The sequence below is a fragment of the Conger conger genome, chromosome 4 (genome assembly GCF_963514075.1).
Source record: "Conger conger chromosome 4, fConCon1.1, whole genome shotgun sequence".
NCBI lineage: Eukaryota > Metazoa > Chordata > Actinopteri > Anguilliformes > Congridae > Conger > Conger conger.
The window spans coordinates 55,572,677-55,585,505 of record NC_083763.1 but is presented as its reverse complement, the minus strand read 5'-3'; the positions used below and the strand labels follow the sequence as shown (position 1 = coordinate 55,585,505).

General features: G+C 45.6%; 1 protein-coding gene across 1 annotated transcript in view; it reads right to left on the bottom strand.

Annotated features, from left to right (window-relative positions):
* Positions 1 to 12,759, bottom strand: part of ftsj3 (FtsJ RNA 2'-O-methyltransferase 3) — a 15,882-nt gene extending 3,123 nt beyond the window's left edge. Inside the window, exons 1-17 of the mRNA XM_061240640.1 lie at positions 12,542 to 12,759; positions 11,973 to 12,078; positions 11,818 to 11,864; positions 11,563 to 11,642; positions 10,885 to 10,984; positions 10,357 to 10,551; positions 10,032 to 10,147; positions 9,409 to 9,513; positions 8,970 to 9,070; positions 8,560 to 8,646; positions 8,060 to 8,206; positions 6,211 to 6,346; positions 5,449 to 5,642; positions 4,278 to 4,401; positions 3,583 to 3,667; positions 1,075 to 1,264; positions 53 to 153 (exon numbers count right to left, since the gene is read on the bottom strand). Of these exons, the coding sequence (XP_061096624.1) occupies positions 53 to 153; positions 1,075 to 1,264; positions 3,583 to 3,667; positions 4,278 to 4,401; positions 5,449 to 5,642; positions 6,211 to 6,346; positions 8,060 to 8,206; positions 8,560 to 8,646; positions 8,970 to 9,070; positions 9,409 to 9,513; positions 10,032 to 10,147; positions 10,357 to 10,551; positions 10,885 to 10,984; positions 11,563 to 11,642; positions 11,818 to 11,864; positions 11,973 to 12,078; positions 12,542 to 12,608 (1,981 nt within the window). The 5' untranslated portion in view covers positions 12,609 to 12,759. The remainder of the gene's footprint in view (positions 1 to 52; positions 154 to 1,074; positions 1,265 to 3,582; positions 3,668 to 4,277; positions 4,402 to 5,448; positions 5,643 to 6,210; positions 6,347 to 8,059; positions 8,207 to 8,559; positions 8,647 to 8,969; positions 9,071 to 9,408; positions 9,514 to 10,031; positions 10,148 to 10,356; positions 10,552 to 10,884; positions 10,985 to 11,562; positions 11,643 to 11,817; positions 11,865 to 11,972; positions 12,079 to 12,541) is intronic.
* Between the last annotated feature and the right edge of the window lie 70 nt (positions 12,760 to 12,829).

Sequence of the window (12,829 nt, the reverse complement as noted above, 5' to 3'; positions counted from 1 at the left end):
ACACACACTCACACACACTCACACACTCACACACTCACACACTTCTCCTTACTGGTGCTTTCCACTGGAACCACCTGGAAGGCGTCTTCATCATCAGCTCCCCCCCCTCTGCCACCAGTCTTCCCCGCACCCTTCTTCATCCGGGCAATTTCCCTGTTTACGGAAGAAACAGCGCAAGAACACATGGGTTATTATTTTTATTTCAGTTATCAAGAATGGCAAAAGTGAAAATGTCAAATATTGTACATAAAACTATTTTAAAAAATGCATAGATCAGCCATGAACATATCAAGAATAAATGTGCACATTGTTCAAGAGATGGTTACAAATGGCATGCAGTTTAACACCATTAGGCCATTGGGCGTTTTTGAATTTGATCAAAATTCACTTTTTCCTCAATTTAGTCAATTCTTCATGACTATACGAACATGTCTTGAAGTATATATTCCAAAAACATAACATTTTAATACTTCACAACATTTGTTTCCCCATCAACTTCCTGGAAAATAAGATTTTACAAGATTTGCCATCATTGTGCACCAGCAGGCATGTATTGGGATTAAATTAATGTCAATTTTGAATTAGTTGGAATTTCCGTGGAGATCTGCAGACGTGGATTCCGTGTGGGCCTAGTTATTACTGTATAAGACGGGTATAACCGTCATATTACTGTTCTATTACAACTGGGTACATCTGTGTTTTTACTGTTCTATAAATACTGATTACAATCCAAATATGCAAAAATACATACATTTAATTTCCACAACTGAATTTTAATTTTTTTTTCCATATTCCATCAATTTCACCAAAATGTGGTTATTTATAAAAATTCAGCGTATGTATGCGGTTCTTAAAGTGGGGGGCGGGGGGGGATTGGTGGTGCGCAGAGAGGGTTAAAGGACATAAAAAGGTTATTAGAAACCACAAAAAAAAGGCATCCAAATAGAAGCAAATTTGTTGTTGACATTAATATCTGTCCATTACCACAGGTGGAGGGGGGGGGGGGTGTTTGGGGGATGACCAAGAAGGTTTAGGCAGCACTGGTAAAAACGTTATCATAAGCAAACCTCCCACCTCTCATCATCGCTGCTGCTGCTGTCATCGTCAGAATCGCTGTCGCTCTCCTGTTCCCCGGCCACCTGCTCCACTTCCTGGGATGGCCCCGCCATTTCCTCTTCCGGTTCCTGTTCCTGTTCCTGTTCCTGTTCCTGTTCCTGTTCGGCAGGGGCAGGCTCCTCCGGGGCCTTCCTCTTTCTGCCTTTTCCTGTGGAAGGAGAGAGAGCAGGGTTCCGCATTCAAACAGCATCGCTGAACAACAGAACACAAATCAGTATTGTCTGCTAGGTCGTCATGGGCACAGTTAGGATATGGGTGGAGTAAACCTGGTCTTACATCAGCATTCAGACTCAGGACCTGTACATACAGGCCCAGGATTTATGGGTAATGCGTTCCAGTGATCAGTAATAGAAGTAGAACAGTGAATATATCATGGTGCCTTCCATTGCAATGGCTCCAGAAAAAGTTCGGTGAGCATATGGGCATGGGAACCTGACCTTATATGTCAGAATTCAGACTCAGACCCTGTGCATGCAGGTCCAGATTATCGTTCATAGTTAATGCTATCCAGTCATCAGTAACAGAAGTAGCATTTTACCATAGAGGTAGCAGCAGCCCAGCCCAATCATGAATTTCTAGTGCCGCTAGTAAATTAAAGCTGAGGCTCGTGTTATCTTAAAAAAATTTTTATCTCAACAGTACAACAAACAGAACATTAATCTTCTGTAGTAGGGCCCCAAAGAAAACCAGACTATCTGTGCCCACACAGGCAGCAAGGTTTGAAAAAGACAGTGTTTCTCAAATACAGCACTATCGCCCCCATAATTTTGCTGCCTCTGGTGACTGCTTACTTCCGCTTTCATGTCATGTTAACTTCTAATATGGCCGTTATACCTTGTATTTTATACCTTAATCTAGAACTTTGAATTTGTATGCGTCTCGTAATTGTAGCTCCTCAACTTGTAGTTGTCTTGGCATGGTAGTTACAGACTTGGTCTATCTAGCTTGTATACTGGACATGTGTTCATGGCCTTACAACCAATCATATACTGCATGAATTGTACCTTATCTGACAGGTTCGGTTGTTGCATGACCTTGATATGCACCGTTTTAGACGTCGGTGTGCATAAAAGCCTTTGCTAAATAAAATGTAACGTAATATGGAGCATATTTGGTCGTCGTTAGTAGATTCAGAGAGAGTTATGGGAGTCTCTCGCAGGGTGGTTACCAAACGCACCCGCAGTGAGTGGTGACGGATGACTAGCTTCACGGAATGTGAGACCGAGATGCTGGCACAGATATTGGAAAATTAGCTGAGGCGCGAATTAGCCGTAGTAAAGTTCCAAGAACCGGTGGTACGTGCGCATGCGCGTGCTGCAACATTGAACCCCCGTTGCACTGTAAACCTGAGAACACATACAAAGGCCATGCACCGCTGGCGAAAAAGATCCTAGGGGAAGCACTTCAACGAACATATCAAAGAGAATTTACACAGCGCTTTCCGTTCCCATGGCTCCGTTTTCGTCCAAGAGGATCATTGAAATGCAATAAATACGACAAACATAAAAGAGTTTAGGCAGTTTGGCATTTGCCTGGTTGTTTAGACAGGGCTGTCTGCCGCAGTCTGCTACAGTCTCTGCTTGTTCACAACCACATGCTGTGATAATTACCTTATCCTGCCGCCCTGTCCTGAGCTGCTATTTACATTAAACTACGGATTTGATTTTAGTGAGCGGCCACACAGATAATCGCACTTAGGGGGGCATTTCTACAGAAACAAATAACAAAATAAAGCTGAGTGTTTGCATAATGGTTCAGTACTACTTCTTTAGTCAGAACTTATTGATAAATGTCATCCCAGACCAATTTCTCTGTTCACCATGGTGCATTCTGCTGAGGTTATGATACCAACTCTACATCAAAAAAGTCACGCTTTCTGTTAACCTCCATTTAAAAACAGGACAAATAAATGGGTCAACTTGGGGAAAAAGAGTAAAAACAATTCCCAGCAATGACTGGAGTTTTCTGAGAGCAGCTGTAGCTACAAACGTGCTGGCTGACATTTTAAATCCAGTATCAAGATGCTGGCTGACATTTTAAATCCAGTATCAAGATGCTGGCTGACATTTTAAATCCAGTATCAACATGCTGGCTGACATTTTAAATCCAGTATGAAGATTCTGCTACTACTTGACATCAGCACAAAAAAAAGAAAATCTATTACAATTTTTTTTTGTAACCATGGGACAACCTGTAGCCTAGTGGCTAAGATACATGACAGGGACCCAGAAGGTTGATGGTTCAAGCGGTGAAGCCATGAGAAGATCAGCACAACTGTTGGGCCCTTGAGCAAGGCCCTTAACCCCCTCATTGCTCCATGGGTCCTGCTTAGTCAAATCAACTGCAAGTCACTTTGGATACTATATGTGATGTCATTTCAGTGTGGATTTCTTTAACAATGTTTCTGGAGGAGAGAAAAACCCAATTAGACTGCGCTGGTTTTTTCCAGACCGTTCCGGAACTCACCGCCGGGCTCCCGGTCCTGCAGCCTCTGGGTCTGGCGGATTTCGGACTCTGCGTCAGCATCCAGGTCCAACTCGGAGAAGATATCCTGCGCAGACAGGAAGTGGGGGAGGGGCAGTCAGCTAATCACACCGAGAAACTGCATCTGCAGGGCCCGGGGGGACATTCCTGTGGAACAGTTGTGTGCATCTTGGCTTCCTGATAAGGCCGACAATGGCCCAAGGGATAGATCTATCCCAGGACGTCGTGGGAGAAACCACAGGACATTATTCCTGGCGATTAGGGATGTTTCCAAATCTGAATCCAAATGCGATATTTGGCAAAATGTAAATAATGTGTTTTATATGAATATTTGTTCCTTCTGAATTTCTTCAATATTATTCGTATTCAAAAGCCTATCAGTATAGCTACAAAAACAGCTGAAAATAGCTTGTTTGACATTTACTTTTGGTCGACAGGACATCTGGAGATCGGGTCTGTGGACATTCTGAGGGGGCAGGGTCAAGACAGGACTTGTTCTGGAGAAAATGTGTGTGAACTCTCTGCCTTGCACATATCGAAGGCCAAATGCCTGTGTGTGGGCTCATTAGAGACTGCTGCTATTGGCTTTGTCTGTTTCTCACACACACAGACACACACACACACACACAGTCAAGTCACACACACATGCATACATGACCACACACACGCCCACACACCTTGCTGAACCAGAGGCTGGTTTCACGATCTCTCTTCTCCTCCTTTCCCTCCAGCTCCACCAGCAGTTCGTTCCCCTCTCCTTCCTCCTCCTCCTCATCCTCCGGCTCCACACTGAAGGACACCCTGCAGCACAGGAGCACACACTCACTGGCCTGCCCCCCAGCATTTCAGGGAGGAGTGCAGAAACAGTCCAAGAGGGCAGGAATCACTGCTCTGGAGCGTCAGTTTACAGAACTTTCAAACACCTGTACTGTAAATCCCCCTATTCACCTAAATCCAGGAAATAAAGCAGAATCAGTGGCCATTAAACAAACAGCTGCCTTTTAGCAATCATGTGCGAGACTAGTGGCTTGACTCATGCACAACACACTGTGCTGGTTGGCTGACATGCTGATGAGCTGTCAATCACATTCCTGGGGTCACCTGTAGCAACAGCCCAGGGTCACCTGTACCAAGAACCAAAGGCTCAGAGAACCAGGTTGATACTCCCCGGCTGACAGATTCACTTGTGTCAGAACTGCCTTCATGGGGCTGATTCAGGTTTAATCTGAAAAAGATGCCTGACAGGCAAATCTTATCCAAGCACGTACAAGTGCCAAAACAATAACGCCTGTCTATTTAGTCTCTATTTAGATGCAGAGGGTGAAACACAGATGCAAAGAAAGAAATGGAAAGAGAGAACGAGAAGAAATCAAGAGAGAAACATAAGGGAGAGACGTCATAGATTCAATTGTCCACTAAAACCCAAACCTTAACATGACCGTGTACTTGACCATGACCGTGTTCATGACCGTGTTCTTCTTAATTTGCGCAATTAAAATAATAAAAAAAGAACCAAACTATCCATAAATCATTGGCTCAACCTGTTAACCGATCACACAGCCAGGAGGTAGGCCCAATGAGTGAAATCAGAGCCCATGGGTGGAAGAACGCACGGCAGGACTTTTACTTCCTGACTTTACACCTCTACTCATGTATCCTCAGTTATATCCAATGTGTTCTTTCTATACTTTACCCGCCTAAGTTCATTTACATGTGTAATTAGTTAATGTTCACTCTGCATATGCTTGCTAAATTGCTTGTATTGTCCCATTTTCACTTGACAAACCAATATAAATATTTTTTAAAAGCAGAGAGGAGAAGACAGAAAAAGAATATAATGAGTAGTACTTCTTTTGTGCCGGCTTCTCCAGTTTTTTCTCTCTCTCCTCGATTTCCTCCAGGTCATCCGAGTCCAGGTCTGAGGCCAAGGAGATGCGGTCGCCCTCATCGTCCGACAGGTACACATCATCATCACCCTCCTCTTCCTCCTTCAACATGGCGTCCGCCCCTTTCATGTCCCCCTTCGAAATCTCCCACAGACCCTGGGAGAGACACAGAACCTGCGGTTACATACCTCAGAACCTGCAGTCACACACCTCAACCTGCAGCTGCACACCTCAGAACAAGTACACAGCATTTTCCATTAGAAACATTACGTTACACCACTCATGTTCCAAATCAGAGAAACCTGAGTGAACATACAGGCCTCGACAAGTTACAAAGGTAACAGTGATACTAGAGCAAACTAAAGACGTCATGCATTGATATATACACATTTATTTTTGTACTTTTAATTAACCACGTTCTTCTCACCTCTTTTTCAAGAGACCTGGCAAGTTGAGTAGGAGTCTGTGGTCTACTTCACAGGGGTTGTTTGTATTGTATGTTTTATGTTGCCCTTACTTTAGATTTTATGTTTTGTGTAAATGGTTAATGAAATCCTCAGTATGATAAAAAAACATTTACACAAAATGTAACAGTGCTCATGTAACAGTGCTCATGTAAATTACATTACTAAAGAACCACAATTGGAACTGTAGCTGAATGAGTCGGGTACAGTCCCAGACAGGACCTCTGGACACCCCAGAACCACAGCTCAGACACGCGTACCTTGGCTTTGTTGATGGCGCTGAGAGAAAACATGGAGGAGTCGTTGCCATCGGCGATGGAGACACCAGGCAGGTCCATCTTCAGCTCTACTCTCTCCCGCTGCTTCCGACGCTCCTTCAGGATCTTCTTCTTCTTGCTGCGGAGAACAAAACGAGGCATAAGAATGCGAGAATTCGGTTAGGCCATTCAGCCCAGCTCTCCTCTCCACTCCTCTCCACTCCACTCCACTCCACTCCACTCCACTCCACTCCACTCCACTCCACTCCACTCCACTCCACTCCACTCCACTCCACTCCACTCCACTCCACTCCACTCCACTCCACTCCACTCCACTCCACTCCACTCCACTCCACTCCACTCCACTCCACTCCACTCCACTCCACTCCTGGAGGGCCGCAGTGTCTGCGGGTTTAACTCCAGTCCTGGAGGGCCGCAGTGTCTGCGGGTTTAACTCCAGTCCTGGAGGGCCGCAGTGTCTGCGGGTTTAACTCCAGTCCTGGAGGGCCGCAGTGTCTGCGGGTTTAACTCCAGTCCTGGAGGGCCGCAGTGTCTGCGGGTTTAACTCCAGTCCTGGAGGGCCGCAGTGTCTGCGGGTTTAACTCCAGTCCTGGAGGGCCGCAGTGTCTGCGGGTTTAACTCCAGTCCTGGAGGGCCGCAGTGTCTGCGGGTTTAACTCCAGTCCTGGAGGGCCGCAGTGTCTGCGGGTTTAACTCCAGTCCTGGAGGGCCGCAGTGTCTGCGGGTTTAACTCCAGTCCTGGAGGGCCGCAGTGTCTGCGGGTTTAACTCCACTCGTGGAGGGTCGCAGTGTCTGCGGGTTTAACTCCAGTCCTGGAGGGCCGCAGTGTCTGCGGGTTTAACTCCAGTCCTGGAGGGCCGCAGTGTCTGCGGGTTTAACTCCAGTCCTGGAGGGCCGCAGTGTCTGCGGGTTTAACTACAGTCCTGGAGGGCCGCAGTGTCTGCGGGTTTAACTCCAGTCCTGGAGGGCCGCAGCGTCTTTCAACCAGCGGCCAAATAAGGCATTGGAAGAAAAGGTGTGCAGACACTTTAGCCAATAACGTAAACGAAGCACAAAAACCAGAAAATAAAGCGGCCCTCCAGGACTTGAGTCTGAGAATGCTGGGATAGAGGTTACCCAGCATCACACCAAGCTAGGGCCTCTCCCCACTAAATCAGTTAAGATGTAATCACACAAAATACAGCAACTGGCATGGAGGGTCTGTCAGGCATTGCCAAGCTTTTGGGTTTGTTTAATCTACAGGAATGTGTTAGTGTCTCAGTTATGGAGGGGGTTCAAAGTAGAGCTGAACAATGAATCTATTTTCAATTTTCAAATCGCAAAAGCTAAAAAAATGTATTAGCCTTTTGGCATCATTTCATTTGTTCCACTACACCAGGCTAACTTAGGCAAAGTATTTGAATCCAAAACAAATAACATTTGAAACCAGGTCTGTATAACAGTCTCAAATCAGCTCTTCGACAACATTATACCCGATAATGTCCATCAGATCACAGTGTTAAGGCCTTTAGAATGCAACAACATTCAATAAAATCCCTGTTCAGCTTGTAGAAATTAGGCACCTCAAGTCCTAATGTTTACATTCCATACTTGGAGGAAACATGAAACATCAAAACGCAGGGCAGCCTGTGGGTTCAGCTCAGCCAACTGCAGATGACGCACACATAACCTTCACAAGCAGTTCTTCTTCTAAGTATTTTTATCAGATCTATCTGTAGCTATGTCACTGAACTAGATAGTTTGCTAATCAGTTACTGTTAGTTCACAGGCTCTAAAAGCGGCTACTTTCCAGGCATCGCACAGGGAAGGAAAGCACAGAACAGGAAACTTACCGCCGCAGTTCTGCCACCTCCTCTGCCTTCATCTCTGCCAGCTTCCTGTCCATCTCTTCCTCCTCACCCTCCTCTTCCTCCGCCTTCTCGGCACTCTTTTTCTTGCTCTCCTTCTCTGTGTCACTCTCTCCTTCACTGGAGCTCAAGCTGAAGAGAAGAAAGGGTGAAATAGAGTCAGACCCCCCCAGTGAATTACAGCTGCCGGCAGGGTTATCAGCAACATTAACCATGAATCAAAACAACATAAACCAATGCCGGTCATACTCAAAACAGGTCATGCACCATGTCATGCACAAAGTGATACACATGGTCATGTACAAAGTGATCCACAAGGTCATGCACAATGTGATCCACACGGCCATGGACAAAGTGATCCACAAAGTGATCCATAGGGTCCTGCAAAAAGCTCCAGCCCACGTTCATCTCCAAGCCAATGCACAAAGTCATGCACCAAACAGCACAAACACAGTATATGGCGGTAGCACACAGATAGCCATTACCGGATGTCCTGGTCCAGTTGCTTTGCCTCGTCCTTCAGTTTTTTGGCCAGGAACCTGCGTAGCTTCCCCCTCCAGGACAGCAGAAGCCTGGTTGGGATCAGAAGAGGCCATTTAGGCATGTAGGAGAGTCTCTTATCCAGAACAACTGACACGGGTCAATTCTTAAATATACAGTCCATTCATTACAGCAGGATATCTACTGAAGCATACCAGGTTAACCCTTCAAAAAATAAAAAAAAATAAAAAATAAAAACAAAAGTTTTCAAACCAAAAAAGGTAAAAAAAAAATACTTCTAACTTGCAATTACAAGTTTCCTCTAATTGCAATTGAGTGGGGATGCGATCTGATTGGCTCTTCAGTCAGTAAGGTGCCCTCTGATTGGAAAAGATGGGAAAAAGGAGGGCCTCACCGGAGCTCCTTGCGTCCCAGCACCTTGATGTCCCGGCAGCATTCCTGGATCTCTGGAGTGGTGGAGGGATGGGAGCTCAGCTGAGGGTTGTCGAAGGAAATCTGAGAGAAAGAGGCAGAAAGCTCATATTTAACCATTAACAACATTTTCCCAGTACAGTTTGGAATCCTTTCTCAGTCCTTCCCAAACAGATTCAGTTTTCCTTTTTTTTGGATTCCCCCAGAAAAAATTGTAATAAAAAATACCGATAAAAATGATAAAACACACATTAGACAAGAATAATCTGTTTGAACACATTTAAAATGATCAAATAATCAAGATGTTTCGCAGCAAAAAGACAAGCTGAACATTCACTGAAATGTCAGATAAGCCCCTATGATACTGAGCTTCACTCTCTGGCTTCACATGCTGAATGTGGGCCACTTCAGCGCTCGCTCACCTCGTTGGCTTTGCCCAGGAAATCCACAGGGTTCTCGGCCTTGAGAAACTCGGTCACCGTGAAGGTGTGGTAGAGAGTGAGGTCACCGTCTGCGTAGCCCTCTGCCTGAAAGACAACAACGATCAGTCCCGTGAAAAAACCAGCCGACGGACGCGTGGTCGTAATGTGGAAGCAAATGTTCACTTCAGCAATGAGGACACGTGGACATGTACCAGTGCAGTCACAGAGGGGCACGAACACACATCGCCACGGTAACTTTACCGGTCAGAAAGGCACACAAACCCCCAGCAGTGAGGTCACACGATCGATAGCAAGCACACGACACAATTCTTCAGAGTGAGTTAGCAGAACGAGAGGTCATAAATGGAAACTGGCAATGGATAAATTCCACACAGATATTAGGAAGTATTCCCTCCCCCCCCCCCCCCCCACACACACACATATAATAACTTGGCAGGTCATGTAGAGGAGGCAGAAACACTGGGGGGGGGGTTTTCGGGACCAGGCTTCAAACGTAGCTAGATACTGTTCAGCTGTTAGGCATACTAAGCAATTTAGAGGTAGGAAAAGGTGAGCATTGCAGGGCTGAATGGCCTGTTGCTTATGTTATGTTATACTTGTACCTTTGGCTTCTTCACGGGTACCAGCTCCTTGACAGTCTTTGCTTGCACCTCCACCTCTTTGAAGGCGTGTTTGGGATCGAAGAACTTGTTGTCGATTTTGTCAGGAGCGAGGTAGCCTGCGGAACCAAGGAAACAATAACAAATTGGTGGTTCAAAACCATGCTATTACTTTACATAGACAAGTCTTGTGTTGCGCGTTGGAGCCACATGACTGTAATGGCACTGTGTACTGTGCGCAGTTCGATATATATAGTGCCGCTCCTGGATGAGCATGGGCTGCTACTGCTTCAGGCCTGGGAGAGCACAGGCAGGCCAGCCTCCTCACCCTGGCAGATGACGAAGATCTCGGCCGACTCGTTACGCGAGGCCTGGGGCTTGGTGGCCTGGACCTTCTTGAAGAACTGCTGGAAGATCCAGAGCAGCGGCTGGTAGTCCTTGGACCGGAAGACCTTGGTGATGAAGCAGCCGCCCTTGGCCAGAAAATCACAGGCCAGTTTGAGGGCCATGAGAGTGAGGTGAGCTGAACAGGGAAAGCCAAAAACCAAACGGGTCAGACTGTGTACAACCGCCACTGCATCTGCTCAGACTTTTACAAAGCATTTCCCTATTCTTGACTTCTCATTAAGGCATATGCAAGTGCCACATTTATTTATTAAAAAAAAAAAAAAAGTTTAAATTGTACTAAAAGAACATTTTGGTAAAAACACAAATGGGAGAAGTGTGTGCATAAGGGAGATGTAAGAGACGAGGAACATTTTTTGGAGTGCGTGTTTTTTGGAGAGTGTGTTTTGGGGAGATGTGAGGTGTGTGTAAGGGAGGTGGAATGTGCATTTTTGGGGGATGTCTCCTGTACCCTGGGAGAAAGCATCATGCTGCCAGTTGGCTCCTACATTGGGAGCACCGTCGTTCAGAACAACATCCACCTTCCAGGTGTGCAGCTCCTTCCTCAGAGCCTGGGGAGAGTTCACAACAGTGTGAGCCATTACACAGCTCTGCTCCACCAACCCAGAGGAATCACTCACAACAGTGTGAGCCATGACACAGCTCTGCTCCACCAACCCAGAGGAATCACTCACACCACTGCAAAGTCCATAGAAGAACAATGTTGAACCCTGAGGGGTAATTTATCCTTTGCATTTGACCCACCTAGCTACTTAGGAGCAACATGCAACCAACCTCCCGGGTCCCAGTCATGTACCTCAGCTGCTACACTACAGGCTGCACAGGGATAAAGCCAGGGGATGCTGATTCAGGAGCCAGGACATCCTACATAAATTTATTCTAAATCAGGACATTAAACCATCAAAACTCAACGGGAGAATCGTGGCTGTGTTCTTTTTCAATCCCCTTGCATTGTACATTTACGGCATCAATTATCTCAGTTGATAACAGGTCAGTAATAACATTCTTTAAAGAAAGAAAAAGAAAAAATAATATTATGTCAGAAATAAATACACATTATGTCAAATAACGGTCCTTATCCCCTGGGTGTAAAGAACCAGGGAGAGTCGTGTGCCCTGTCGGTGTCTACCTGTCGGCATTTCTCTGTGGTGACGTCCTCCTGGAGAGCGATCACGTTGGGGATTGGCTTGATTGGCACCAGGTCAACACCTACAGACAGAAGTGTTGGTACAGATTTAGACAGAAGGCTGTGTTTTTTTTTTTTTTTTCCCCAACACATGCAGTACACCAAGTTGAAATGGCAAATACCGTATAGCATAACAGGTACATGAGGGAAAGCCACATTGGAGAATTTGGAAACAAAGCAAGCCGGCCCGGAACTTACCGATGATGAGACTGGAGATTGGCATAAACTTGGAAGCCACCTGCAACCTGAAAGGAGAGACGTCAAGAAGTTACCAACCTCCGACAAACCCCTCAAAATGAACACTCATCTACAAATATTTGTAGATATCGAACTGGAATATGTGACCCACTCACCATCCTCCGGGCGCTGCACACAAGTCCACCAGAGCGCGTGCTTTCTGCAGGAACTGAAATTTACGATTCAGTTGAATGAGCTTGAATGATGAACGGGAGCGATAACCTACACGAAAGAGATCGAAGGCACATCTTCAACACGACCACTTACAACAAAATCTACCAACTCAGCGGGGAGAACACTTCAGATGACCACGTGTCAAGTTTATTTACTTGTTATTAGCAGTAGGTAGTTTCTGAAACGGAATGTATACCATTAGTATTTTAAAGACAATTGACAGATCAACTACATCAAACAAATATCAGCCAGCTTTCTTTGCTTCACAAACTCTGTCATGTAACCAGCTCATATAAGTCAGCTGCCAAGCTAGCCATTTAGCTAAGTGGCGCAGTACAGAACACATCTTTGGGTAACCACCGCCCATCTAGCCGACAACGACCAGAGACACTGTGTCTACCTGGTATTCAAAACTTCACCTTGTAAAATAATTGCTAAAATCCAGTTTGTTCGCAGGTTACCTAGTTAACTTAGCTGAATACACGGCGCGTTAGCTTGCAACACTACGTACCCGTCTCCTTTGCTAAGTGATAGAATTTATCTTTCCTGGTTTTCCCGACTTTTAATTTCTTGCCCATGTCTGTCTTTGTAAATGATTATTAATATAAATAGGTTTTCCAGTCGAAATATGAAAACTAAAAGTAGCTAGCAAGCTAACTTTAGGGAACCGGACTGGGAGCTTCAAGATTGATCTGAAAAACAACACGTGTGAATCGGCGACGCATGCCAAATACGTCACAGAAAATGTCGTGATCAAAAAGCGCCGGCAAAACTTTATTTAAACATTTAAAGATAAACA